Source organism: Protomyctophum bolini (assembly GCF_963924005.1).
Source record: "Protomyctophum bolini genome assembly, chromosome: 11".
In the NCBI taxonomy this organism is placed as follows: Eukaryota; Metazoa; Chordata; class Actinopteri; order Myctophiformes; family Myctophidae; genus Protomyctophum; species Protomyctophum bolini.
In genome coordinates, this window is record NC_137872.1 from 14,307,478 (window position 1) to 14,334,578 (window position 27,101).

The 27,101-nt window shown below is 40.8% G+C and overlaps 1 protein-coding gene and 1 long non-coding RNA gene across 2 annotated transcripts; one reads left to right on the forward strand and one right to left on the reverse strand.

Moving 5' to 3' along the window:
* Positions 1-101: 101 nt before the first annotated feature.
* Positions 102-25,739, reverse strand: recql5 (RecQ helicase-like 5). The gene is made up of 20 exons (XM_080776603.1): positions 25,599-25,739; positions 25,235-25,356; positions 24,740-24,996; positions 24,135-24,393; positions 23,343-23,439; positions 22,218-22,329; positions 21,485-21,647; positions 20,958-21,040; positions 10,335-10,556; positions 9,322-9,424; positions 6,622-6,658; positions 6,225-6,283; positions 4,873-4,943; positions 4,439-4,529; positions 4,069-4,257; positions 3,172-3,869; positions 3,014-3,059; positions 2,265-2,492; positions 1,516-1,588; positions 102-989 (listed from the first exon to the last, which is right to left on the reverse strand). Exons 1-20 carry the CDS (start codon positions 25,711-25,713, stop codon positions 877-879), a joined length of 3,138 nt encoding a protein of 1,045 aa, XP_080632729.1. The 5' UTR covers positions 25,714-25,739; the 3' UTR covers positions 102-876.
* Positions 13,254-20,880, forward strand: LOC308324536. Its single transcript, XR_013964927.1, has 3 exons — positions 13,254-13,991; positions 18,403-18,522; positions 19,611-20,880. It is a non-coding gene; the product is annotated as an uncharacterized lncRNA (long non-coding RNA).
* Positions 25,740-27,101: the final 1,362 nt, after the last annotated feature.

Sequence of the window (27,101 nt, forward strand, 5' to 3'; positions counted from 1 at the left end):
TTACAATGAGAGACATCTCAAACAGCATGACACAGCATTGGATTTTATTGTAAACATTTAACAAGCAAACAGTACTGCTAAGTATCTCTTTGCATGGCAGGCCCTCACGCTCATTAGTGTTTCAAAAGTGCTCTTTGGATTTCTTTAGATGACATGAGCCTAATTTATAGTTATTAGTTCCTTGTGCGACACAGTAATAAATTAGGCTTTAAAAAGAGACAGAATATGGCATCTAGATGTCTGTCCCCCAACAGGCACTAAGTGAACCACAATGTCTAGCGGGAAACACCACCAACCACTTAATTCCCTACATCTGAGAATGTTTTTTTGCAGATCAAAAAAAGAACTGAAAAGCCCACTGTCTATGTCCAAGTTACAGTGTCATTGTTACGGCCATGAGGACAGCCATCACCAAAGATAAAATTATATTCAAATACAACTTTTAAATAAAATATTAACACAAGACGGGTCAGTGAGTGTTTCACTTTCATATTAGTTCCTCTGTTCTGCATTCCAGCAGTGAAAGTCCATGTACCAGCAGTCCAAAGACCACACTCCTGCTGTATGTAACCTGTCAAACACAGCAAGGCCTGGTCTTCGTCTGCAGCCAGAGTTCAGTTCGGTACTGAGCTTGTGTAGTTTATGCTAAACGTGTTTTATTGCTCCATTATTGGGATGCACTTAAGATAGCAGCAACGAGGCTGGAAACAGTGAGCGTATAGCAGCAAGTGATGTTGGTCAGTAAAGGCTTGTGTAAAAGCCTTGTATGGATTGATGCTTCAAGTCGGGAGGCACTGACGAAGAGGATGGTCTTTGACTTAAACAATGACTGCATTTCCTCTCCTTATAACCCTCTCCTCCACACCTCTGTCTGTCCTAGGAGTTGTCGGACTTGTCAGGTCTTTTGAGGTCCTTCCAGTCGATCTCGCTTTCACAGCGCTTCACGCCGCTGAAGAACTTCTTCACCAGAGCCTTGGTCTCCACTTTCACTGTAGACAAAAAAAAGCAAGCATTAAGCTTCATTTATACTATCACATGGCAGTGTCGCTTGCTGACAAAAGCTTATGGTTTACACAGGCTTGAGGTTAGCTTGAGGAGCAATGCTTTATCAGCAATCAACACATACGAAAGAGTATATAAATGAGGGTTTAGCTCGTTTAGCCCTTGGCCTGACTCACACATGCACAACAGATTGATGTATAGCTGATGCATGAGACTTATTGACTGATGCAAGCTCGCAATTCATTTCCAATGGGAGTCACATGGTTTGACACAATTTTTTTGTTGTATGAGGGGCAGTCGAAACACAGCCGAAAGAAAGCTGTACAACAAAAATATTGTGTCAAACCATGTGACTTCCATTGGAAATGCATTGGGGCAAGATGTAAACAAACCCTTTGTATACATCTAGCCTGCATCAATGTTGTATGCTAGATCGAAAGGTGTGAGTGAAGCCCTTGTGTGCAACTAGGCACAACATGCCATGTTATATTTGACTCCCTAGTCCCTACTTACCTTGACCTCTACCCCGACTCCTCCCCTCTGCAAGAAGGTGAGACAAGTAGCGGGCAAATGACTTGAACAGCTCCTAAAATGACCCACAAGGAATACTATATTCAGGCAGTATGCGTATGGATATACTTTAAATACATCAATGAGCTGGAATTAATTATATTCTTCAATTGGCAATCACTTTATTTCCCAGATTTTTAGATGATTAGAAATTATGGTAAAATATAAAGAGATAGGAAATAAGTCATTAACTGAACCCAAATCCACATATTTAATTAAAATCTTAATAACCAGCTGTTAAAACATATATCTCTGCTGTCGGGAAGAAATCGCTTACTCATTTTCAGGAAATGAAAATTATACATTTTTCAGGAAATTAAGAAAACCTTATATTTTCAAAACAAAGCAATACTGCCTCATCGAAGTTGGTGTTGTGAGTTTATATATTGTCAATTACTTGCATGAGAGGGGAAGCGGCGGTGGAGTTAGTTGCTTTAGCAGACAGTTTGAGGGTCCAATGGAGTTTAAGAGGGTTTTGTCCAAAGCATTTTTCACTACTTTCCATTGGTTCAATATTTTTGAAACACACAGACATAAAAAAAAAAAACTAAAATGGAGTTAGGTTTTCTCCCAACAGCAACGATATATATTTTTAATTATTGTATTGCTAATATATTTTCTGTCAACCATACTGAATTAATAATATCATCCCTTTCAAAAAAGGCTGACTTCAACTAAGACACGTCTCTCACCTTGGTGGCAAATTTCCCCCGAGAGTAAAATGGGTCCAGGCAGCGCACGACAATGTCAGCTACTTCCTTTTTGCTGGCAGGCTTGGGGGGGTCATTCGACAGGTCCAGTATGCTCTCCTGTACGTTGGGATTGAAGGTCACCCTCCTCTTGCCTCCTTGCTCCTGGGTGGTCCGGCTATGCTTTGCTGGAGGGGAAGACTCCTTGTTGGCTTTCCTGTCATCTGACAGCTGGAAGAAGTGCATCACATCAGCACCAACGTCATGTGAAATCACAGTTTTCACCTGAATACTACTTGTTCTATTGCAAAAAAAATAATTTCAAGGACCCCCATAACTCAAATGTAAGCTCCTCAGGATCCCTGGACCCTTTGAGAACCACTGTTATATTGTATATATGAGGACATCTCAAATCTGATGCAACACTTCCCAATGCATTCTTATAATAGGAAAGCTGCCAGCCTATGTAAAACATGTTTTAACCCATTTTGACTCGAGATCAGATTCTAAAAATGTCTTCTACATCCTGACAGTTTTCTGAAAAAGCTATGTTTCTATGTAAAAAATAGCAGACCTACAAGCTCGTAGCTTGTAGGGCACAACATGCCAGAGCTTGTAGATCTGCTATTTTTCAATAGCTAAAGCATAACATAATGCTAAGACCAAAAGGGGTTCCCGCCCAAAATCGTGTGGTCAGATTTTGACATACTCCTACATACAAAACAGATTCACTTTAGTCAAGAATCACCTACCCTTTCTATTAGAGGTGATTTAGATGTTTCTTCAAGTATATTTGGCCTGTGCAAGACACAAATTATTATTTTTAATATGTGAGAGGAGACAATGACTTTATCATGTGAAAGTGAAAATGCTAACACTTTGATAACCTGGAACAATAATACCATCTTACTCTGTATCCTGTTGAGGATTTTCTTGAATTAGTTTCTGTTCACAAATCTGTTCCGATTTAAAAACATTCTCGTCATCATCATCCTCATCTTCGTCACCCAGACAAATTACTCCTATTTTCATGTCCATTGCTTTGGCAGTGTCCTCTGTAACTGGTTCAATAAGACTGGGATCCATGGAATTGGTATCCATAGAAATGTCATCCTCCACGGTGGTTTCCTTAGAGGTGGGTGAACATTCCGCCACGGGGCTCAAAGCACCAGTCCTACACGAGGTAGTGGTGTTGGTAATTCCCACCTCGGACTCTGCCTCAGGGCATTTCTCCGGTTGCTGCTTCTTTCCGAAGTACAGGGAAATGCTGCGGGACTTTTTGGCTGCCTCCGCTAGCTTCTGCTGCTTCTTGCCGAGGGCTCTTCCCCCCTTGGTGGGGCTGTTCAGAGACGCAGCCACAGCACTGGCCTTGGCTCTGATGGATGAGGTCACAGAGGAACACGCATCTGTCTTTGACTCTTCTTTCCTGCCTTTCTTTTTCTTCTCCTCCTCTTCCTTGCTAGCCGGCTGTCCAGTGCCTCCCAGGCTGTCGGTGCAGAACCCTCCTCCGGTATCTGTTCCCTGGTCAGAAGACATAAGCAGCTCCCTGGCTGTTTGGAATGGGTTGGAAGAGCCCCTCAGGCCAGCACCTATTCTCTTACGCTTCAACTAGTGTGGGAAAGAGACACATACAGTTACACATTTCAACCAGCATTGGAAAAAAATAGACAAATGCTACGAATCCTTGAATAAACTGTCCTAATAGCATAATAATTAAGTCTCAACAGTGCATTGATGTCATGATGTAAATATTGATGCAGGCAGGTGAAATACTCAAAGCTGAGCTCCAGAGCACCCTGCGTCTTACCGAGGGGACCTGAGAGGCAGACATGAACCCATGCTGCTCCTCCGTGAGGGAAGAGGACGAAGAGGAGGAAGCCGCTTCCTCTTTGGGTTTCGATTCCAGCTCTGTGACATCACGAGTGTCGACGCAGGTCCTATCCTCTCCTCCTTTATCTCCTGGTGGAGCCACCCCTCCTTTCTTCAACTCCGCTACCTTTGGAATAAAAGAAGGGTTAAGTGATTTCCCCCATAAAGTATAGTGTAACATAACATTGCGGCATAAAATATAATGTACCTATCAAGTACAGTGTATAAGAACATTGTGGAATAAGGGATGGTGTGGTTATCGAGCATAGTGTAAGTATAATAAAGGAACAGAAGGGGTGACGAGTTACTTTCTTCAGGACGGCTGCTTTGTACAGGTTGGAAGACTTGCTGATCTTGAACAGCTCATATTCGGCATCAACTGCCATGGAGAGGAGGTCACTGTTTTGGGGGTGAGGAGCAGAATGAAGGGAAGGAAAATGTATTTGTATTGCACGTCTCAATGGCACTTCAAAAAGCTTTCCAAAAACACAAAGTTATTTGTATTGTTTTATTTTTTAAAGAAAAATAAATTCAAAAAAGGTAGTGGAGAGTATAGTAGTTAAACTGTCACAAATCCTAGATCCTCTGGCAGTCTGTGTGTGTGTGTTTGTGTGTGTGTGTGAGTGTTGTCAACCAATTTGTATTTATAAAGCAGTGTCCACTGTGTGTGTGTGTGTGTGTGTGTGTGTGTGTGTGTGTGTGTGTGTGTGTGTGTGTGTGTGTGCTTGTGTGTGTGCATTACCTCCATGAGTGTTCTGCCCTCTGGTGGCTGCTTACCGCATCTTGCAAGAGAGACAAACAGTGCTCTCTGGCCTGAAATACAAAAAAAAGCTGTGCTATGATAACCCATTCAGAACATGTGACACATGAATTTATATTAGTATTCATTAGTAGCCTTTGCACTGTTGTTTGTATAGTTTGTTGGGTATTGAAATGGACCACAATTGTAGCAAGTTCGGCTTTTGTGTGATTTTATAAACTTTTGAGCTTTTAACGGTGATGCTGTATGCTGTTAACTGTTGCTAATACAATATTCTATTCTACACATGGTATCATTGCACCGTTATGGAGGGCCTGCACTGTGCACATTTGTTTCTTCACACAACCCTACAGAGACTCATCAATCTGACATTTTGGTTGAAGAAGAAAGTAGTGTGTGTGTGTGTGTGTGTGTGTGTGTAATATATATATATATATATATATATATATATATATATATATATAATTTAATGCCTATATATATATATATATATAGGCATTAAATTAGACTAAAACCTGACATGAAAAGTTGTTAAAAAATGTTAATGTAGCCAATACGAATGTTATCCATCTAAATTCAGGGACATAATACCATACCTAACAAAAGGAGCAGCTAACCTCTTTTATGAACGCTGCTGTATGATCCGTATTACAACCTGCACACAGAGAAGTCTGACTACTGACTACAAAGCCCAATAGTTATCATCACTCACTGCTATATAGTTCAGTACAGTTTGTTTAATTTGCATAGTTTTAAGGTTTTAAATGGACTCCACTGAGTCAGTTCACAGGGCGGATGGTTCTGAAGTACTGAACAACACAGACGTAGCGCATTTGGACAGTCTTCTCTGTTCTCACTTACTGGAACAGTCTTCCCAACGGATTAAGAGAGCAACAACTCTTTTGAATTCAGTCTTAAAAAGCAAACCAAATTGCAATCATGGATAATTATACCACCTCAATTTTCATTGTCGTTTTTCTTTACACTATAACCATTTTGTACATATTTTTTTATTGTAATTATATATATTTAGTATTTATACTTTCAATATTAGATGACCAATGTTAACAACCTTCCCAAAGACTACAGATGAAAATGAGCTCTTAGTCAACTCCAGCGGATCTACATCGATGTAAAAACAAAAATGTTGATTTACGGTATGTGTGCATTTTCCCTGGTAAATAGAATGAATGAATGAATGAATGAATGAGCAGTGTTTCAAAGTGCACAATGAGTCACTGTCTTGCTATGGTGGTGTAAATTGATAGGGCAAGCATGAGGAATGTGTCAAGTCCCTTCTATAATATTGCTGTGTTATGTGTGAGTAACATTACCTTCACTGTGAGCTTGGGAATCCTCTGGCTGCTAGCATCTCTGAGGGGGCAGTCATCATCTACAAAAAACAACATTACTTACATCAGAACACATCATCGCAAGGATGAGCCAGCTAGCAACCTGTACAGCTGCCCCATCTAGGTCATCAAAGTATTACAATAACAACAAGACAGCTTTTGTTGGTTTGGTTTGGTTCTTAAGCATCATTTAGCTGTGGGGACTCTCTGGAACCCCAACAAGGACCCCTGGATCCTACGCGTAGAACCAGTGCTCTACACACAACATCACTCTTTTTAAATAAACCTACAAAATGCAAGACTAGGGTGGAAGAAAACGGTCATTTTGACATGAGATTGGGCCTTAACTTATGTTTTAAATTAAATATAGAGTGCCCACCTGGGGGAACAAAGGCTTCTTTGTGTCCCTCAGACCCCTAAAGAAAAAGAAAAGAGGGACATGGCACAAATTACAGGCAAAATGATTCTGAACAGATTCTCCAACAGTCTCCAATAATATTATCAAATAATAATAAGTTCTAGATTGTCCTGTCAAATATTCTTCTGCTAAAATGAGCCAAGGAGACAATTGCGCACACAAGTTTTACACAATTAGTACACATGAATTATTGTATTGGATAGCAACTGCATAATGCATATTGCCTCTGGACAGATGGATGAGAGAGAGAGAGAGAGAGAGAGAGAGAGAGAGAGAGAGAGAGAGAGAGACACAGAGACAGAGACAGAGATCATATAGAGTGTATAGAATGCACTAATTTCTGGTGAAAGAACATAATGATTGACAAGGTGACAGACATTATTTTATGAAATCGTGAGGTGGAAACCTCATATGTCCAAAACTGTTACTTTTCAGGATTCAAATTCAAAAACAGCGAAAGTTGCAGATATACAAGCTCAAAATGAGTTGCTTCGAGACACATTTAGAGCTTGTGGATCTGCTACTTTTGTGTGACACTGTAGTATGATCATCAAGTAGGCCATTAATTTACTTATGGAGATTACAGGTATCTGCCCGACAGAAACGATATATTCTGTAGCGTAGATAATGTGATTTGATCAGTTTGGAACTTGCAGTACCAGTGTGCAGTTCCCTCCTCAATCAAGCCAATTGGCAGCAACAGTTTCATTAATATCAATCAATTGAATAGGCCTACAAGTTTGAACATCTTACCAAAAGTGACATTCTTTCAACTGTTTTGAGAAGCAGATACACTATTAGCTTTCTTGACAATGAGCCTGAATGACAAATTATTGTGTGAAGTGGAAAAGCTTTTACTTTGATTAATAATGTCAATGATTTTGGTGACTAAACTATTCGGACAAAGAAATTGACACAATATACTCACATACGGAGTACTAAAGAAAACCGACTCCATTCTTTGGACAACATGCACATGCAAGGATTGCTCTATCAGTGCACCTGGTGTAGCTGGTGCAATTGACATCAATTAAAGCTTTCCAGACTTGTAGTATGTGAACAGTAAATTGCACACACGGACGCGCAACGGCACGACGGGCACGTCTGGTGTAGCCCTGGTGTAAATCAAGGACTGATGCAGGGACAACTGCAGTTGGTAATAGGTCAAGAATGATATGCATTTTCCACAGCCAAAGGTTGTCCATTATAGGACAAAGCTCCACCTGTGCTAGCCACTGATCACGTATATCTACAAAGGCAGTAGCAGCAGAATGCCCTCTTTATGCATGTTGATGTTAGTATTATAGTCAAAGGTTATCATCTATTATCTTATGTAAGGATGGGACAAAGATTGGCATGCTTCCATCTCTATAGGACATGGTTGACTCTCTCTCTCCCCAACACTAGTTATATCTCTCTCCTTCTGACTCGTTAAGCTATTCACAGCCCAAGACCCAAAACCTCAAGACTGCCAAATCATCATATCAAACATAGTAGAACATCTCCTCAGTTTTTGTTCATCATGATAACTATCAGAGATGTAAACAATGACCTTATTAAGTCATCAGTGTGCTGCTCTGCGACGTGTTGTAACTTGTAAGCTTATAAAAATAAGGCTAATTATTTTGTGTCTGTAATCGGCTATTTTCACCCGAGCGCAACGAAATATAACTCAGGCTTTAGAGGGAGATTGGCAGGAGCGTGCAATCATATAGGAGCCAACCAGATGCCTTCATGGGGAGAAAAGAGTCCTTTTTAATGCCGACACCATTTCTCAACAGAGTATGATGGGTGCCAACCCAAAACGTCATCAACACTCAAAAATAAGCACTGTCTGAAACCATTCCAGTAACACACAGCAACACATTTCCTAATTTCCTCAGCATTCCTGAGACATATGTGCGTGTGAAGTCTGGTTTTATAAATGAGGAAATTATGCAAATGTATGAACTTGCTAGGCTCCACTGACAGGCTTTTGGAAAAAAAAGTATATAGGTTGCTCAATTTGCTACTGCAATGATGAATAAGCTATATTCTACATATTCTAGTTCTAAATTCTGTCTTTATTCCGTTTGTAATTGCATAATTATTATTATTAATGTGCGTGCGTGCGTGCGTGCGTGTGTGTGTGTGTGTGTGTGTGTGTGTGTGTGTGTGTGCGTGTGTATGTGTGTGCGTGTGAGTTTGTCAGTTTCAATAGAATGCATGTTGCTAGCAGTAGGCCAGTAAGACTGACGACCAGACTTCATTCTAAAAACAAAGACCATGTTAAGAGCCCTAATACTCTCCAGACATATTTTGGTGCTTTGAAACGTTTCAAACCTTAATTGGCCCCAGACTGGCCCTGTGCCAACTATCTGGACCCGTGTTACTGTTATTGATCCTGAGTTACAAACATTCTTTCAGCTTTCGGACAGGCTGCACTTGGCTCTGCTGTGGAACTTTCCTACAGCCCTGTGGCAGTATCCACCGCACATGTGGGAACAATTTATCACAACCTGCCCTGACGGCAGGGCCCCCAAATACCCATACCATGCCTTCCTGCATGCCCACAGCTGGCTGACACATGTGGACAAGAAGGGAGAACAGCAGGGGCTTGTTTTCACTGAGTGAACATGCATTTGTTAAAAACAGGAAATGTGTGTTCCGACGAAGATTCACCTTCCGCAGGTTCATCTGCTTCTTGAAGACATTACCGAACACCTTCTTCCTCGTTTCAGCATCATCTTCATCTCTGCCACCCTCATCGTCCTCCTCATCGTGCCTAAGGGCAGAGATGTCTACCATTATTCTACTTTTTTTTTTTTTATATATTTTTTATCCCACGATTTTGTAACCCATTTTTCACCCCTGTGCCAATCATCTACTGTGATCCTGGGCTCTACACACCCTCCGCCAACATGGGGAGAGCAACGGACTTAACTCATGCTCCCTTCATGCCTGAGTGTCCAAGTTGCTCCTTTACACCTGACAGGGGCGACAGCACTACCAACTGTGCCACCGTGCCCCCGTCATACTCTCTAGTGTTCACGTTGCAACAGCTGTTGCTAAATAAAATAAAATAAATCAGACCCATATGAAGTGAGTGGTGCTGTACTGTACTGTACTGTACTGTACTGTACTGTACTGTACTGTACTGTACTGTACTGTACTGTACTGTACTAGCTCTCCTCCCTGGCATGTGTGTGTCTGTGTCTGTGTGTTAGGCTGTGCAACAGTGACACTTGGTGGTGAACAAACGCTATAACGTTATTTTCGTGCTCGAACACAGGGACAGACCCAGCCACACACATAGCTGTCTATAGGAGTGGTTGCACCACTCAAAACAAAGGGGGGTTGAATTAGTTAACGATGTCTGTCCTCCGGTCAATTCCAGTCAATTCCGGTCAAACAGGGCTGGGCAATTGACCGGAAAATATATCAAAACCGATATTTCGAAGTAATACCTGCTCATGTATGTTAATTGAATAATCGAGAAACAGGTTTATCCATTTTATTTTTCTCTGATTAACTGTCTGATTATCCACTTATCCACATATTATAATTCGTTGTACAATGGTGTCTTACAAAAATAGCAAAAAATAGCCGATCTAAAACCTTGTGAGAGGCAAAAGTTTGGAATAATCATGCTATTGATTTGAAGTCCTATGGCCTGGCCCTACACCCTACTGTACCTCTCAAAGCCGTAGCCCTTCCTCCCTCCAGCGTAGAGGCCGCGGTCAAAGCCAAACGGGCCGCTGGACTCCGTGCTCGCGGCTACAGAGGTCCTTGAGGTGAGGCTCGCCGCCCTGGCCAGCTGAGCCCGGACGGCCTTGGGGTCACGGCAGAAGTCACACGCACCGGCACAATCCGGCTTCTGGTCCCCAAAAAACGTGGATATGGTCCCATGGCGGCAGCTGAGGGTGAAGAGATGGTACTTTAGAATAGATCATTGCACATTGTCAGGCAGTGAGTCAGCGACCCCTCAAAATAATCATATTTGAACTGGGGACCCCCCCCCCCCCAACCTGACAAGCACTTGGAAATGTAGGAGTTGAGGCATTACATTTTGTTTGACTCCGTTCCACAGATAATTATGAAAATAGCCAAAGCGTTGTGAACTTGTAGATCAATTTTTTCTTTACATTGTTAAACCAGTTTTGTATTATTTTGTTACTGCTCTACTCTTCTCATTATGTCATTATGATTTAGCTCATTTGCTCCTGGCCTGAAGGATTCAGGCAAAACCACCAATTAGAAATATGGTGGGTTAGGCAGAGGATGAAGAATAGGTCTTAAATAATAAAAGACCATTACTTCATCAAAAAGAATCAACAAACTATACTATAAACACTGTCCAAATTGGTGGAGGCAAACATTGTGAAAATAGTAGTAGACTGTCCACTGACTTGAACTGAGTTATGCTTAGGTGACCCACCCCATACATCCCATAATCCCATCCACTCTGCACTAGTCATCTCTCTGGTATCTGATGAATGATGGATCCAAATGAGATGGAAAGAGAATCCCTATCTAGTCACTTATCTTTCGGTTCCCACAAGAAAAGGGCATATTTTGGACATTCGAATGGTGATTAATCATGATTAATTAAATCAAGCTATGGTTAATCTGATTAAATGTTTAATCGTTTGACAACCCTATTATGTCCAGCGTTTGTCGTCGTAATGCAAACAATTAATAATAGTTAACTTCTGTATGGAGCAACATGTGGCATAATACATAACATAAAGACTATGTAACAAAGATCCAACCATCGATTATGTTTTGGGAAGGGAACATGCTAAACTAAATCATTAATCGTTGGCTACACACCAACTAGTACAGCATCAATCAATATTATTGTGTAACTATGGTCCGTTACAATGTGTGACTGTCATCACTCAATAATACATAATAATAAAGAATGTACTGATAATCATAGTATTGTGAGAAATTTGATTAAGTAAAACATTAGATTGCATTTAAATTACATTTACCATAAGCACATATAAAGTTAAAGGAACATGCATTTTAAAACTGTTTTTAATATTATATTGTTTATGTCCATCAAACTGATGTGCAAATTATTTAATCTTGAGTCATTATAATACTGATGCTAGATAAACCCAGGCTTGTTTCCATTCCATGCCAGCTTGGAAAATCAACAATGGCGAACATCGTAAACAAAGTGGAAATGCAAATTTGGAACTGAAGACTGAAGAGGGGAGTAATTATACAAAGTCGGGTGAAACTGATGACATCAAGAGTATGATCAAATCAGCTGAGCTGTTTCTGAGAGCAATTTCCATAAAAGCCCCTATATGATGAGAAAGCCTGATTGTTCAAAATTGCGTATTTGTGGGGATAGAAAACACATTGCGGAGTGCAAAAAACACCAACAATTTTTGAAAAGTTGAATTTCATGTTATAGCACCTTTAAATAATATACAAACACTGTATACCGTCTGTCACACAGATATATGAAGCTGTTTTTTAACTCCACACCCCTTCATAGCATTCAGAGGAGCTGGTCTGATGAGCACAGAAAGGTTGGTGTTGAGTGTCTGACAAGCTCTCACCAAATACTGCACAAGAAAAACAAACTTGAAACTCTGGCTCAGGCATTTCAGTATTTAGGTGAAAGTTTTCATAAATTACTTTTGAACAATCCGAAATGTTACTTGAAAAGTGCTATTTATCAAACATGTAAAAACCATTAAGACGCCTTAAGGGTAAGAAGCGACCGCAAGAGCAAGTGGAAGTGGGGTGGGGGTTGTCAACATAAATAACGACAGCCGTGCATATGAGACATGGTGGGGGCGGACATTAAATGACGATAAAGTTTGCGTGCAGTTGAGCATAATTGAGAATCATGGAGCAGAGTAGAAAGAACAGAGACGCCTGTAACGCAACCTGCAGGTATTTAAAAAAAGTTTTTTTAATTCGGACTCTACAGAAGCCTATGGGAAGTGAATGGGAAGTCCCTGGCAGTCAAAATGACAAAAGCGATCTTTATAATCTTAATAGACAATAATAATAATAATATTTAATACACAAACCAACTATTTTATAAGAACAATATTGATGTACCGGTAACTAAGAGATTCGACGAGTTAGCTATATTTTATATACACAGATTAATAAGGAATAAGTTAAAGTCCTTGCTTTGCTTTGTTTTGCGTTTCGACTCTACGTAGGATTGTTGGGATCCTCTCACCACTCATCACTATCTGATGCACTATTATGTAATGACTGACTTGTATTCACACGCGACCACATACAGTCACAAACACAGACGACCTATGAGGGGCAGGCTGCTTTTATAGACAACACAATTCAATTCAATTCAATTCAAAGGGCTTTATTGGCATGAGAAAACATACGTTACATTGCCAAAGCAGAAAGAACAATACAACAATACAGCAATACAATCACACACACACACATACACACTACATTAACACATGAAATGAAAACCTACTCTTCACAACTATCAAAGGGGAGTGGGCATTTTCACCATGGGAGGAGAAAGAGAGAGAGAGAGAGAGAGAGAGAGAGAGGGAGAAAAAGTAGAAGTCATGAAAAGAGAATGAGATACACACTCAAAACACTCTGAAGGAGGAGATCCAGACAGAACATGGCCTAATAACAGTCCAGATGTCTGTTTCAAAACTATATATGTCACATGCAAGGCAACTAAACCTGAAGAGACTGGAACATGCAGAGAGAAAAACCTGTTCCTGAAAAATAGGAATAGGAATAGGACTGGAAAGGTTCCATCTCAAGTTTGTTTCGTAACTTTGCGTAATGATATTCTTGACCCGGTGAGTCCCAGGAAAACAAATGCAACACACTAGAACGGCGTAAGTAAGTGTTTTTATAGCCAGACCTCTTCTCATTGTTTTTCTTTCTTTGAGTTTGAGCTACTGTACACTGTAGCGGCTACAGTACTGTAAGTACCGCCAATACCTGAGGACTTATTCCTGTTGACCCTAATCTTGGACTGACTCAGTGACTGCTACTAGGTTCAGTCGGGGCTGGACCTCATTCAGGTCAGGACACCTCCTCCTCTCTCTCTGTTACACCCCCACACCGCTGGCTCAGTCAACAACAAATGCACGCTCGGCTCAAGCCAACAACACACTCTCCCCCACTCTGCTGAGGAGGCTGCATGTGTTCAACCTCAAAGTCACAATCCCTCAGGTAACAGACACACTTGTTCTGTCTCGTCTTCAAACAACTGGTCCGCTCAGCTCTCAGAGCACTAATGTGATTATTATTATTTTATAAAATCAGCCTGGACTTAGTTGACTCAGTACAACGCTGTTAATCTACCAAGAAGACTCTTTCAGGTGAGTGAAGTCATTGTCTGTATATGCAGAGTGAGTGCAAGAGACTAAAAAGCTAGTCTCCTACCAGAAAAATGCAAAGAATGAATGCATGCAAGTCAACGTGTGCTTTTCCGTAGTAGGCATATACACAGCATCGTTAGGTGTCAAATAGTAAAAAAAATAACTACCCAGTCTAGAGGGGTGGTTAGTCATTATGCTACAGCTGGATGTGTGATGAGTTTTATTTCTTAAGCGACTAGCTGCTAGTTAACCACTTTAATTTAGGCATAGTAGTATTTCTCTCTACACCAAATGTATTTGCTGAAAATCTGAGCTCACAACGTATCGCAATGTGATGTGAGCTAAGCTTGTATATTGGCTATTTTTGCCTAATGTTCGCCCCGCAGAATAGGGACTCTACGGTTCCTGTTGTTAAAGATCCTGTTAACAACCTAACCCTGGAAAAAGTGAATCCACCGACTGTGAGACATAATCCCATCCCCACAACAGTCAGACGTGTTAGTGATTAAAACATAAAAAAATTGCAGACAAGACCTAAAGTATACCGGTGTAGCGTTATAAATGTAATATGTACAGCATAAACACTGTGTTTGTGCGTCTGTGATTCAGCTTTAGCGGGACAGAATCAATAGTCTGTTATCAATAAAAAGTCTGGCATAATCAACTGGTACAGTCATTGATTGCCAGAGACACGGTTCTCATTCTCTTGATGAATAGCAAAACTAAATGGGATTAGACTAACTTGTGTTAGTCGTTAAAAGAAAATCTGAGCGGTGGAACTATACTTTTATTGTTGTAGACACTCTCTCTCTCTCTGTGTGTGTGTGTGTGTGTGTGTGTGTGTGTGTGTGTGTGTGTAAAAGAAATCACACCTGTGTGAACTGAGTGTTGCAACTCCCCTCTACCCCCCCTCCCCTCTCTCTCTCTCATTAGCATTTTCATGGCACACGGCATTGAAGCTCTAAAATGCGCTGGACTTCAACACAATCCTAACTGGACAGTAGGACAAAGACGTTTTAATGAAAAACAGTGGATTAAGAACCTCAACACGGATTTTCCTGGAGGCTTAAACATGCCTAAAATCAGATCTTGAACACTACAAAACTTAAACTCAGGATTAAACTGGAGAAATCTAAAAGTGATTGGATCAGACTTCCTTCGGATACATGGCGAATGCATTTATTCCTTGCATTGTGCCTACACATGTTGCGACCGCAGGTCGCAACATGTGTAGGCACAGTGCACTGAAGTCTTTTAATTCCCCTCTCTCTCTCTCATTAGCAGGCAACAGTGCAGCACTATCTGTCTCTCTGTTTCTGGCACAACAGCGCCCCTACTGGTACTAATAGTCATACTCGTGCTCATTAACGTCACATAGGTACATAGGTGAACACGGACATTGCTGTTCCTTGGAGTGGTTGCACCACTCAAAAATACATTGGTGTTACACTAAAAACACGAGTTCCCATCATGCACCTGTGCACAGTGTGAAGCTCAACAGCACCACTTTCTCAACTGTTGGTACCCCAAACAGACAGACAAATATAGGGACAGACAAAGTCACATGTGGAGATTCAAAAATCCCTCTATCATTAAGAATTGGACTCTTAGAAAGAAAAGCATTAGAATGCTGGCCAACAAGGAAGAAATAAAAGGGAAGAACACTTATGCAATGCCAGCACTAGCTTTAACCGTGCAGTCCAGCAGAACTATGGCTCAATTAAAAAAAAAAAGTAATACCGAATGTGACCAGGAGGTAAAATAGCTTTACAATGTACATTACATTCCCCATGAACACCAACGGTGGGGGAAACCAGGCAAGGCACCAACCTGCTCATCAGGAGCAGTTGTGGGTTCAGTGTCATGCTCAAGGACACTTTACAGTCACTAATACAGGTGGAGTCGGGGATCAAACCAGTAACCTTCCATTTCCCAAGTGGCCACTCTATCTCCTGAGCCACACTGCTGCCCACAAGGAGTTAATCTACCCGTTCTACCGGACCAGGATCCTGTCCTGGCACCAAATAGTTGTCACACCCAAGGTTGTTTAAATCTACTGCAAAGTACACTCAGCTGACAGGACAGTCAACAATGATGCATTAACTCTCACTCCACCCATTCAAATAACACATTTACATCAAAATACAATGAAGCACACTAAGATGAAGACAGGATTATTATTGATTATTCTGCCCAAGTCAAAAGAGAGCATCTTTTTTTACTAACTCATTTTGTCTATTTAACTTATTTTGTGCCAAGCTAAATTAATTGTAATTCTGAGTGTAGTACAAATATAACCTTACAGGTTAATTTGGTTACATTTGTAGTTTTGTACATTCTCAGAGAGAAAAATGTACATGCCCCATTTTCCCGGACGGCACTAGGCTCTGAAACTAAAATGAGTGCTATGATATACTGCATTTGCCAAGAGACGCACAGGAATAGCACCTGTATACTGTTACTGTACTGTTTGTCTTGATAGGAATTCAGGAAATGAAACAAAAACAATTGCTTGACAGATGAACAGTGATGGAAAGAGCCTATGTACAGTACAGTAGTAGCTTGGCACAGCCGTGCGCACCGAAAATATGTGATTCATATTAAGTTCACAGCAAGATACAATGTGGAGAGCGAAGAAAGAGAGAGAGAAATATTCATCCAATACCAGGAACCAGGAACTAATGTGTTCCTTCCACGCGCTACGTCCTACCGGGGAAACTCCCCGTGACAGGTGATAAGAATCGGCCTGCTCACTCCTCATGCATGGAAGGAAGCATGAGCTCAGCTCGGGGCTCTCCGCAGGTTGGCAGAGGGAGAGTAGCGCCCAGGGGGGCGAGGGGGCTCGGCAGTGTATCATGACGTGTACCGTGATCTTTTGGTCTAGCTCTGAAGAGTACACAAATGTAACCAAATGGACTCCATACTGTAGCAGCCTAAACAGACATCGACAATGACAAGTTCTCAACTAAATATAATAAATAAGGAATATATGATCATACATGCCACTTTGATTCCACAGAGGTAAAGGTTGCGCTCTCGGCTCACACTTGACACTTTTAACTGACAGGGAACAACTTTGTTTCCCCCATATATTGCGCAATTTGCGCTACAGTAATCTGATTCCTGGTCAGTCGGTAATAGCAGCCCTTAATTCTTGAAGCCCGAGCCCTGCGGGCATCTGCTGCTTTCACACCCAGAGCAACTGCACGTAGTCAGTAACAGAACGGTCATTGCGGCAAGTATGGAGCCAATACACAACAATGATTGCATTAGACTGGAAAAATAAATAAATAGATCAGTGGATCACAATAGCGTCCTCCCATGAGGACATTCAGGCCCTTCTGACCCTTATGATGTTGACGAATATGTCAGTGTTTCTCACACCTAACCTAATTCTCAAAAAATAAGTGTGTTTGAATCGCCAGTTGGGCTATCAAAGGCAATCGTTTGTACTGCATTCTGCATTCGCTAGTTTCATAAATCCATCCAGATTCCATACCACACGCAATTCTGAACCGATTGCTATAATTCAAAGTTCACTGTAATCAGTAAAGTGTGTTGTTAAATTCTGTAAAACAGAGTTCATATTTGGATATTTCAGGGACCCTCTGGGTCCCTTTCTGGAGGGGAGAGAACAGATGGTGGAGGTGAATGAAACACTGTCCCCCCCCTCCCAGTGAGCTGTGATGTTCCACAAGGAAGCATACTAGGGCCTTTACTGTTCCTATATGTAAACGACATGACATCAGCTTGTGACCGCAACTTGTTCCTGTTCGCAGATGACTCGGCACTGCAACTTCTTGCAACCAAACGGTTACGAGAGCGGTTACATGTGAAACCATTATCCCCAATGGCAGTTGCAAGGAGTTGCATTGGTGTGGGTTGGGCCTTAGTGTACTCTTTATATGGGTCCATTTGGTTCCATTTTATACACTCTCAAGAGTTATTGGGGGACCTTTGAAAACCACTGGGTTATTTGTTTGCCCAGCAGCTCATTAGAACAGCTACATACTGTACATCCCCTTCCAGGATAAACAACCAGCACTTGCGAACAGTAATGTGCCACAGTTATCATCTCAGCCAACTGGGTGAGCTGGTCACAGGCCAGGAAGCGCGTGTCCTAAATCTGAAAGGACATTGCACAATAGGGCTGGATAATATATGGATATTACTATACTAGATATCATCTGGGATTTTTGATATCTTAATACCATGATATGGTACGACATATGTTTGTCTTTTCCTAGTTTTAATCACTTACGTTGAGTGACTTAAAATTGTATACTTTTCATGAATAGGTGATCTCAAGGCTCTGCTATTTCTGGTACCCCCACACTATGCCCGGCCATATTTCACACACACGTCTCTAATCCAAACAAACAGATTGTGAAAGCCAGTGATACCCCAACAGAAATGGATGCCAAAGACCAGGCGTTAAGTCTCCTGGACAGACTTTGGAGTAAACTGCAAAATCTGCCCACCGCCAACCCCGTGGACCAGGGAGGCTTCATCATCATTCTGACCTTCATCTGTGAGTTCAGTCTTCATCATGGTTTCTGCCAATGGTTGCATGGCTTTGCCGCGGTTCTCTACTTATTCAGGACTCATTATCAATTTACAATTTAGGCATTTACCATTTAGCAGACGCTATTAATCCAGAGCGATTTACAGTAAGCATTATCAAATATCTATGAAGGTAAAATAGTTAACTGTGTTGCAAGATCAGGAATATGTGTGTGGAATCATTGATTTTGGTTGTTGAGAATGCAAAAAGAAATATTTGCAAATTTACATACGACAGACAGTTGCAAACTTGTATTTCAATATATATATATTTTTACTTTCCAACTTCACAAATGCTCTCTCACAAGTGACAAAGTTAAAGTCCTTGACTTCTGCAATACTTGTGTTGGGGTGCAAAATGTGCAGCTGTTGAAGTGACAGTTACTGTGGTGTTGTGGTTTCCTCAACAAGTGCATGTTTTGCAACAGTTTGTGGTGCAAAAGTGACCAATCAAGAGGTTGTAATCGCAAAATAGTCAAACGTAAAAATAAACTGCAGTAAATATTGGATTACAAGTTTGCATCTGTCATGTATTTATGTAAATAATAATATACATCTACACATTGACATTCGTGAGTGAAAATTTGGAGTTTCGTTTTCTCATTTCAAATACTCATTGTATATGTTCTACAACTGGAAATGTCTCATATCAAGCCTGCAAGCCCTCTCATCATTGCAAGTTGCAACATATTTACATTTGGAAAATTCAAACGTTTTTATGTAATTACTGTAAATTAGATCCCTGCCGGCATTGAAAACTAGTGGCACTGAATTGCCCCTCTGGCTGTATTTGGAGGGGGGGGGCAACAAGTACAGATGCACCTGAAATGACTCATTGACAACAATAACTACTGTTCATGTCATAGCATAAAAGTATAGATCGGTCATAACTTCAGTGTCCCCTAACTTCAGTGTTCACACAGCCACCCGCTTTGCTGGTGCAACCCGGTGATGTTTATTGCTAAGGATATCATAACCTTTGTTTGCTGCTGTGAATGTAAACGTCTGTTCTCATCTATGCATTTATTCCTATGGTTCCTGTGCTCTCTCTTCCAGTGGTGGTGGTGCTCATGGTGGTGCTGACCTGTGTGTCTTGCTGCTGCCATCGCAGGACCACAACCAAGGCACCCTGCGTCTGAAACTACTGCCATGATAATAATCTGAGCATGTCATCTACTGGGTGAATGCAGAAGAGTTAATTCCCCTCCCGCCGGGGCGACGATATACAACACTTCCCTTTCCTAACGCAGCATGAGGAATATCCATTCAGATCGGCATTTGATCGGCCAAAAGACGAGAGCACTGCAAAGAGTGGTTCACATTCTAGACAGGTCCACTCTCTACGTACTCCAACACTCTGGCTAGTGCCCTCTAGGCACTGCAAGGCATGAGGCCCTCATACAGGGTCTGTGAAGATTTGACTATTAGGAGGGGCCCAAGCCTTGGAACAATGGTTGCTGACAAAACACTTTGGAGGGTGTGTTAACACCGGCTGCCAAACACTTCCAGGCATTCAGGAGTAGCAACATTCCCCAGAGCATCCCAGGGCTTTGCAGGCCGGCCAATAACAACGATGAATTGGACCTGAGAAAGGCACACGGCCATCTCAATGCATGTCCAGGAGCTGTTTTGAATAGCACAGGGAAATACAAGGACTACCAATGGATCGTGTGCAAAACAACAACAATTGGAAGCTCACCGTGTGCCATTATTATTAGTGTATATCTTACTTATTTTCATTCACTATATTGATTACTATTGTTTATGTGCTTACTGCTTTGTCTTGTGTTTTTGTGTTCAGTCTGTCACACAAAAACAATTGCTTGTTTATTGATGCTTTTTTTATTGCCATTTTGTCAACAAAATGTTGAGGAACCAAAAATGTATTTCTTTCACTTAAATACCGGTACCTGTAAGGAATGTAAGAAATAAAATCCTGCATCTAATGCGACCCTGATTGTTCAGTTAACAACGTTGCCTAGATGGCAACACAACACAAAATGGTGTTAATGGTGTTACTGTAGCTTGCTTTTCTAAACCTCTGCTGTGTTACATGGCAGTCCTCAGATTTGATAACATTGTTGCTGAAGGGGCCAAACTTCCTTCAGCTAAAATAAAGAAACACTGCCCTCTGCTGTACAAATGTGGAACAACTGGCTATGGATATAAGTATATAATTGAATAGTATACAATAACATAATAAAGTTGTATATAAAAGTATATATTTTCTCTATGAAAAGGACAACACAATAACTTTTAACAAAAACTTTATAGAGAAATCACTGCTATACTAAGTTATACTGATTTTGTTCAAATAAATGTCGTGAATCTAGCCTCTAGCCGTGCTTACTGTTGTGTATGGATGTGCGAGCATACATGCGTTGCATGGATGACTTGACTTACCCTTCTTGTTCACAAAAGGACACCATGGCTTGAAAGTCTGTGATGGCTGATTTATCTACCTCCTTTGCAGAGCCACGCTTTTTCTACAGAGGAGTTTAAACCATTCACAACATATTATGATCTCTCATTGCCTGGACACAATTTTTTTAGATCATCATTTTTGCATAATATAATTTCCATTCATCTGTACAAATTAATCTGTTGAAAAACAGCGAGAATAGCCGATCTACAAGCTCACTATTTTAGCTATTGTCAATGTGTTTCAAAATAATTGAAATGATAAAATTATAAATTTAGGCTGACTAAGTTTTGTGTGTGTGTGTGTGTGTGTGTGTGTGTGTGTGTATCTCTGTATATTTAAGCTATTAGTTTTATCAGCCCCAGCAATTTGTGTTTACAAAGCCTAAAAGGCATATTTGTTTTATTTCTATGTTCCAAAAAGAAGAAGCAGAAAAAAGACAATTAAATCATTAATCGCAATAATTTCTATGGCAATAAATCGTCATGATGGTGACAGTACTGCTAACCTGCTTCTTGCCAATCTCCTTACGGATCAGGAAGTTGAGCGCCTCTCTGTCCTTGTGGGAATAGTAGGTTCTGCAGCAGGACAGCAGCCCGTCCCGACCAGCACGACCTGACTCCTGGTAGTAACTGGCCAGGGATTTGGCAATGTTCCAGTGAGCTACAAACCTGGGGGAATTGATGTAAAAACCCCAAATTGTGTTCTGAGATCAATAACAAACAAATCGAGTTTTATATATTAACGTCGACATCACTTTTCAGGAAATGGGAAAAAGAGCCTGTGTTCCAAATGTTAAGTTATTGTTTTGTTACTTATAAGTGCTGGTTAAATATGTTTATTACAAGGCTTGGTTGAATGATTCTGATTGCTCAATCACTGCATTCAATGGTGCGTTATTTTATGAATAATGACCGATGAGCTCAATAACAGACCACCGTCTAATCAAAGACTCAGAGCACCTGCTGTGCTGCATTAATTTATAGCCATGTAATAAGCGGCATTTCAACAACAACTGGCAATCATCTCTTTGCATAAAATCTGCAGACAAATTTAACCACTTTCAACATGGTCTCTCTATTTTGGGCATATCATACGACAAAGTATGAAATATATGGCATTGATTGATTGATATAACAGGGTTTCTCCCCGACAACGACAATAATTTATTTTAATTTATTGTTTATGATGAAGAAGAGTTGACAGTGAAATGATGAAATCCTTAAGAAATGCTGCCTTACCTGACATTGGCCTTGTCGACACCCATACCAAAGCTGATGGTGGCGACTATGACCAGCACGTGCCCCTGCATCCAATCATTCTGGGCTTCTGTACGATCTCCCGTCTTCAGACCTAGAAGAACAAAGGATAAGCATGTCTCTGTGACCACCAGACATCCCGGTCTATGATACACCACAGTGTAGAAATATTGTGTGTGTGTGTGTGTGTGTGTGTGTGTGTGTGTGTGTGTGTGTGTGTGTGTGTGTGTGTGTGTGTGTGTGTGTGTGTGTGTCAACAGTCTATGGCTTCTTACACTCTAATGTTTAGCCGACATGAAAGTTCTGTAACGTTTTTAATTACTTTGGAGAATATCGTCGTCGCTGTCAGGCAGAAATCGGCTAACGCCTAACTTTCAGCTTTAAAAAAAAACACTATTGAACACCATTTACGCCTGTGTTTTGTTTAAAACGATATTTAACCAATGAAAAGTATTAAAAAACGCTTCTGACGAAACCAGCTAACTCGATTGGTTCGTAAAACTCAACTGTCGGACACACCTCTGTGGCACACAGAGAAGCCGGCTGCAGACTCAGAGCAGAAGAAAGGCTGTTAGAAGTAATTATGCAGTGTACCTGCTTTTCAAATTTAGCACTGACGCTAATGTTATGAAAACAATTCATTATATTTCTGAAATCTATGTAGTATTTTCTGAGGACAGCAATGTCTCAAGAAAAGGGTTCATATAACTCCAGTGAACCCCTCTTTGCAGAAGTTATTGTAATAGTTAAAGTCCTGCTGATTATTGTAGGCCTATAAGCAGTGTCATGAATCATCATGGCATTAATTCATGCGTTGTGATGCATTGTGACTTTGTGAGCTTGGAGATCCATTGTCAGCGGTTCTTATCAATGATGGACAAACAAAACTCCACTTGAACTGACACATGTAAGTATCTGACAATATATAAAGTCACAACACCAACTTTGATGAGGCAGTATGGCTTTGTTTTTTTAAATATAATTTCGTTTTTCATTTCCTGAAAAATAAACATTTTGGAGCTGTTTTTTAACCGACGGTAGAAATACTTTATAACATAACTTTAGTCCCCGTTTGTGTGCGTGCGTGCATGCTGGGGGGCATGTTACCTGCATGATAAGGCTTGGCCAGCACTCCCAACCTGGTCAGTTCGTAAGCCACTGTTTCACAGTTGTCTCTGGTACGACAGTAAACGATCCCACAGCCCTGCTTACACAAACACCACACAATGTGAGGAGTTAATGGTGTGGAAACCTCATCAACACTATCCAAAGCTACTCTGTATTCTTCCTTCCACATTCCATTCATTATTGAATACAGTAAATGTTGGTGGGGACTCTTTCTTCATAAATCCTTCCGAAAGCAGGTTGGATCAGTATGCACTGAGATGGTACTGCCAACTTAGTGGTACATACTGGACAACATAAAATACAGTGTATGTACTCTAGTAGTGTATATACCAGTGGTTATCAAAGTGGCGTTATGGGACCGCCATGGTTCCTTGAGGAACCACTTTACAGGTCTGTGACACTCTTGAAATGAAACAGTTTAAAGGCCTATTGATAGTCCAGTTTTCAGTGAAGAGGTCACCAGAGAGATGTGTTGTGTGATAAAAAACAGAGAGATATGTTGTGTGAGCGGTGACCACCATGGCGTGACGTCATCATGTTGTCGTTTTTGGTGGTCACCTCTTCACCGAAAACTGGACTATCAATAGGCCTTAAGAAGTTTGGTATACACCCACCCACCTACAACTCTGCCATGATAGTAAAAGAAAACTGTTCTGGACAGCTGTTTACATACAGTATGTTCTTACCAACGCCCTGTGGCGATCTACAACTAAGAGCCATCGGCATACACTTTCATCACCATCCACTTAACAACAGCACTGCTATACTAACCGGTCCATCGGATCCATTGCTGAGTGAGTCTTTAATGAAGGCGTGGAGGTGGGCATAAGCGTCCGGTAGCAGCTCTCTATAGATCACATCATAGCGCAAGTTACTGCGGAACACGGGTGCAGAAAAGGACAGCGGCGACTTCAACTTCAACGACTCAGTGATGTCGTCTTGCACCTTCTTGGGGGCTGTGGCCGTCAGTGCCACACAAGTCACCCCACGCAAGCGGGCACGCAGTGTGCCCAGTTTGAGGTAGTCAGGTCTGGAATTAGGAGAGCATCAATTCATCTAACTAATAATCAATTATATTAACAAAAACAATACATTTAAATAATTGATTAATAATTTATAGGTGAATAGTTAAAAAAATTACACAAATGTTGAAAATCGCCACTCTGCAAGTTCAATGTTGTGACTTGTAGATGTGCTATAGGCCTATTCACTATTTTTACATGACAATGTTGTACGATTAACTATATTTTTGATTATACAAAATTGTGCGATGAAAATAAATATATATACAGTATATACCGGTATATATATATATATATGAAATCGCAAAGGTAATCGCTAGAATAATCGATATTAGAAAATTACTGCAGCCCAACCTGAAATCATGCCCCCACTGGGAGACACAATGAGCCTCGTCCACAGCCAAGTAAGAGAGAAGGCCACGAGAGCAGAGGCCCGTCAGGCAGGGCTTGAACGAAGCCGAGGCGACCATCTCCGGGGTGATGTAGAGCAACTTCAGCCTGGGACTCTCGCTCTCCAGATCAGTTAGGATCATATGCCGCTCCGCTGCCGAGAGCTTGGAGTTGATGCTGGCAGCAGGTATGTTCAGGTCCCTCAGGTGATCAACTTGGTCCTATTTAGACCCAGGGGGAAAGAATCAAACAAAACAGTGACACTAAGGAAAAGCAGCGGTAATATTACAGATTAATTTCAGTGGTTCTCAAACCTTTTAATTTCACAGACCCCCATAACTCTGTGAGTGTACAAATTGGTTCCATTTGTACACTCTCAGAGTTACAGACGTGTCCATTTATAAACCCCACTTTGAGGACCACTGATCTATTTGAATATTGCTCATTTTCGAGACTGACCTGAATGAGTGCAATTAACGGTGAAATAACAAGAGTAATGCCCTTGCCCAACACTGCAGGGAGCTGGTAACAGAGGGATTTCCCTGCTCCAGTAGGCATACATACAAAAACATCCCTCTCTCCTGCAACAGGAGAGAAAAAAAACAAGATTTATTCATTTGCAACAAATCCTCATGACTGATTGTTGCTAGGCTGAGAATGTCAGTCACGTTTTGCATATTCACATCAAAATATAACCCCTGCCTTTAAAAAAGAAAAGACTCCAAATGGGTCTTCTTGTTATCTAGAACGATGCTAGACAGCTAACATTTGCTAGCCTAGCCATGTGTAAGTGTAACCTACTTAACTTGTGCAGTCACATTACCTTTGATAACCGCTTTAACAACATCTTCCTGCAGCTTGGATCTGAAACCCTCGAACCCGAAGTGGCTTTTTAGAGCCTGTTTTACGGAGGTGGATGTCATCGCTTTATTGTTCATTCAAAGTTAAATCCAGCTTAACAACAAACTTCACTCTCGCCGTCGCATGAAGATGACATCACAAATCATTCACGTGTAACCAAAATATATTATTTTGAATGTATATAGCCTATTATATTTTTATATGTTTTATTTTTTAACAGGTTTGAGGTTTTTTTTCTCTTGTCTTTCTTATTTTATATTTCCACATTTAATATGAGCCCCTAAAACAAGCCACGTTTTCATGTTTTGCGTGGAAAGCCGAGGTTATGTTTTGCGAGACTGCAGTGATTGGAGCAGTCACAGTCTATACGGACACGGTCATAAGGCTACGAGAAAAAAATCATCTTCAATCTGTGGATCATAAACTGAAGGCTGTGACTTTTTTTTTCTTTTTAAACAAAAGGTGTGTGGTGTGGTGTGTTGTGTGTGTTGTGTGTGTGTGTATGTGTGTGTGTGTGTGTGTGTGTGTGTGTGTGTGTGTGCGTGTGCGTGTGTGTCACTGTATTATGTATTCTTTTCCCTTTTTACCTCCTTTATGATGAATTCCTGTTCTGACGTGCGCGCGTGTGCGTGCGTGTGTATATAAAATGTCCAGCAGCAGAAGAGTCTGCGTCTCTCCTGCTCTTTTTCATATCAGCTTCAATGCAATTTGAGTGTTTCAGTTCCAAATTTGTTTGTTAATTTCTTTGTGTCACTTCCAAATTCACGTGTTTATCTGTGTAAATAAAGCAATTGAACACTTTTTAATATTAAAATAATAATAATAATAATACCTTGTTTCAGAGGCTGTATAATAAGCACCTGTTAGATCCTGTCTCTGGTATAAAATGCTGCAATATTTGCAACAGTCATACTGGAAAAGTGTTCGAGTGTGATCATTCATTATTGATTCATTGATATTGCAACAATTTAGCAAATGGTTGGTGCATGCCAAATTATATATGCCTTTTGGCCAGGGAGTGAAATTTGGGTACACCTGTGCAGGACAAGTCACGTACCTAAACCTATTACCGAAACACAATTTTGAAGAACTATTACTGGAGTATTTCCCATTTTCAATACATATCTTATCAGAAGCAAATTGTACTTTTACTCCACTACAATTTGAAAACTTTATAGTTACTATTACTTTGCAGATATTATTATATTATTTATAAAACATACATTAGCCACTTTAGCCATATTTTATACACATAGCTATTTTCTAATATTTTAGTACTATTACTATTGCCTTTTGTACTTTTCCTCACATTTCGAACACAGGCCGTTTACTTGTAACATTGTAGCATTTTTATTTTGTATTATTGTGGTAAGATATCCGAGTACTCCTTCCACCACTGCATTAGAAGGCTGTCTAAATTGTCTACAGTCCTCTTCACACGTCCAACATTCATTCTAATCCAGAC

Excerpts from the sequence above, each read along its gene's own strand:
- recql5 (XM_080776603.1), bottom strand. The coding sequence starts at position 25,713 with ATGAACAATAAAGCGATGACATCCACCTCCGTAAAACAGGCTCTAAAA. Across the intron at positions 25,357-25,598 it reads TGTTAAAGCGGTTATCAAAG|GAGAGAGGGATGTTTTTGTA; the intron begins GTAATGTGACTG and ends CTCCTGTTGCAG. Across the intron at positions 21,648-22,217 it reads GTCGACAAGGCCAATGTCAG|GTTTGTAGCTCACTGGAACA; the intron begins GTAAGGCAGCAT and ends CAATTCCCCCAG.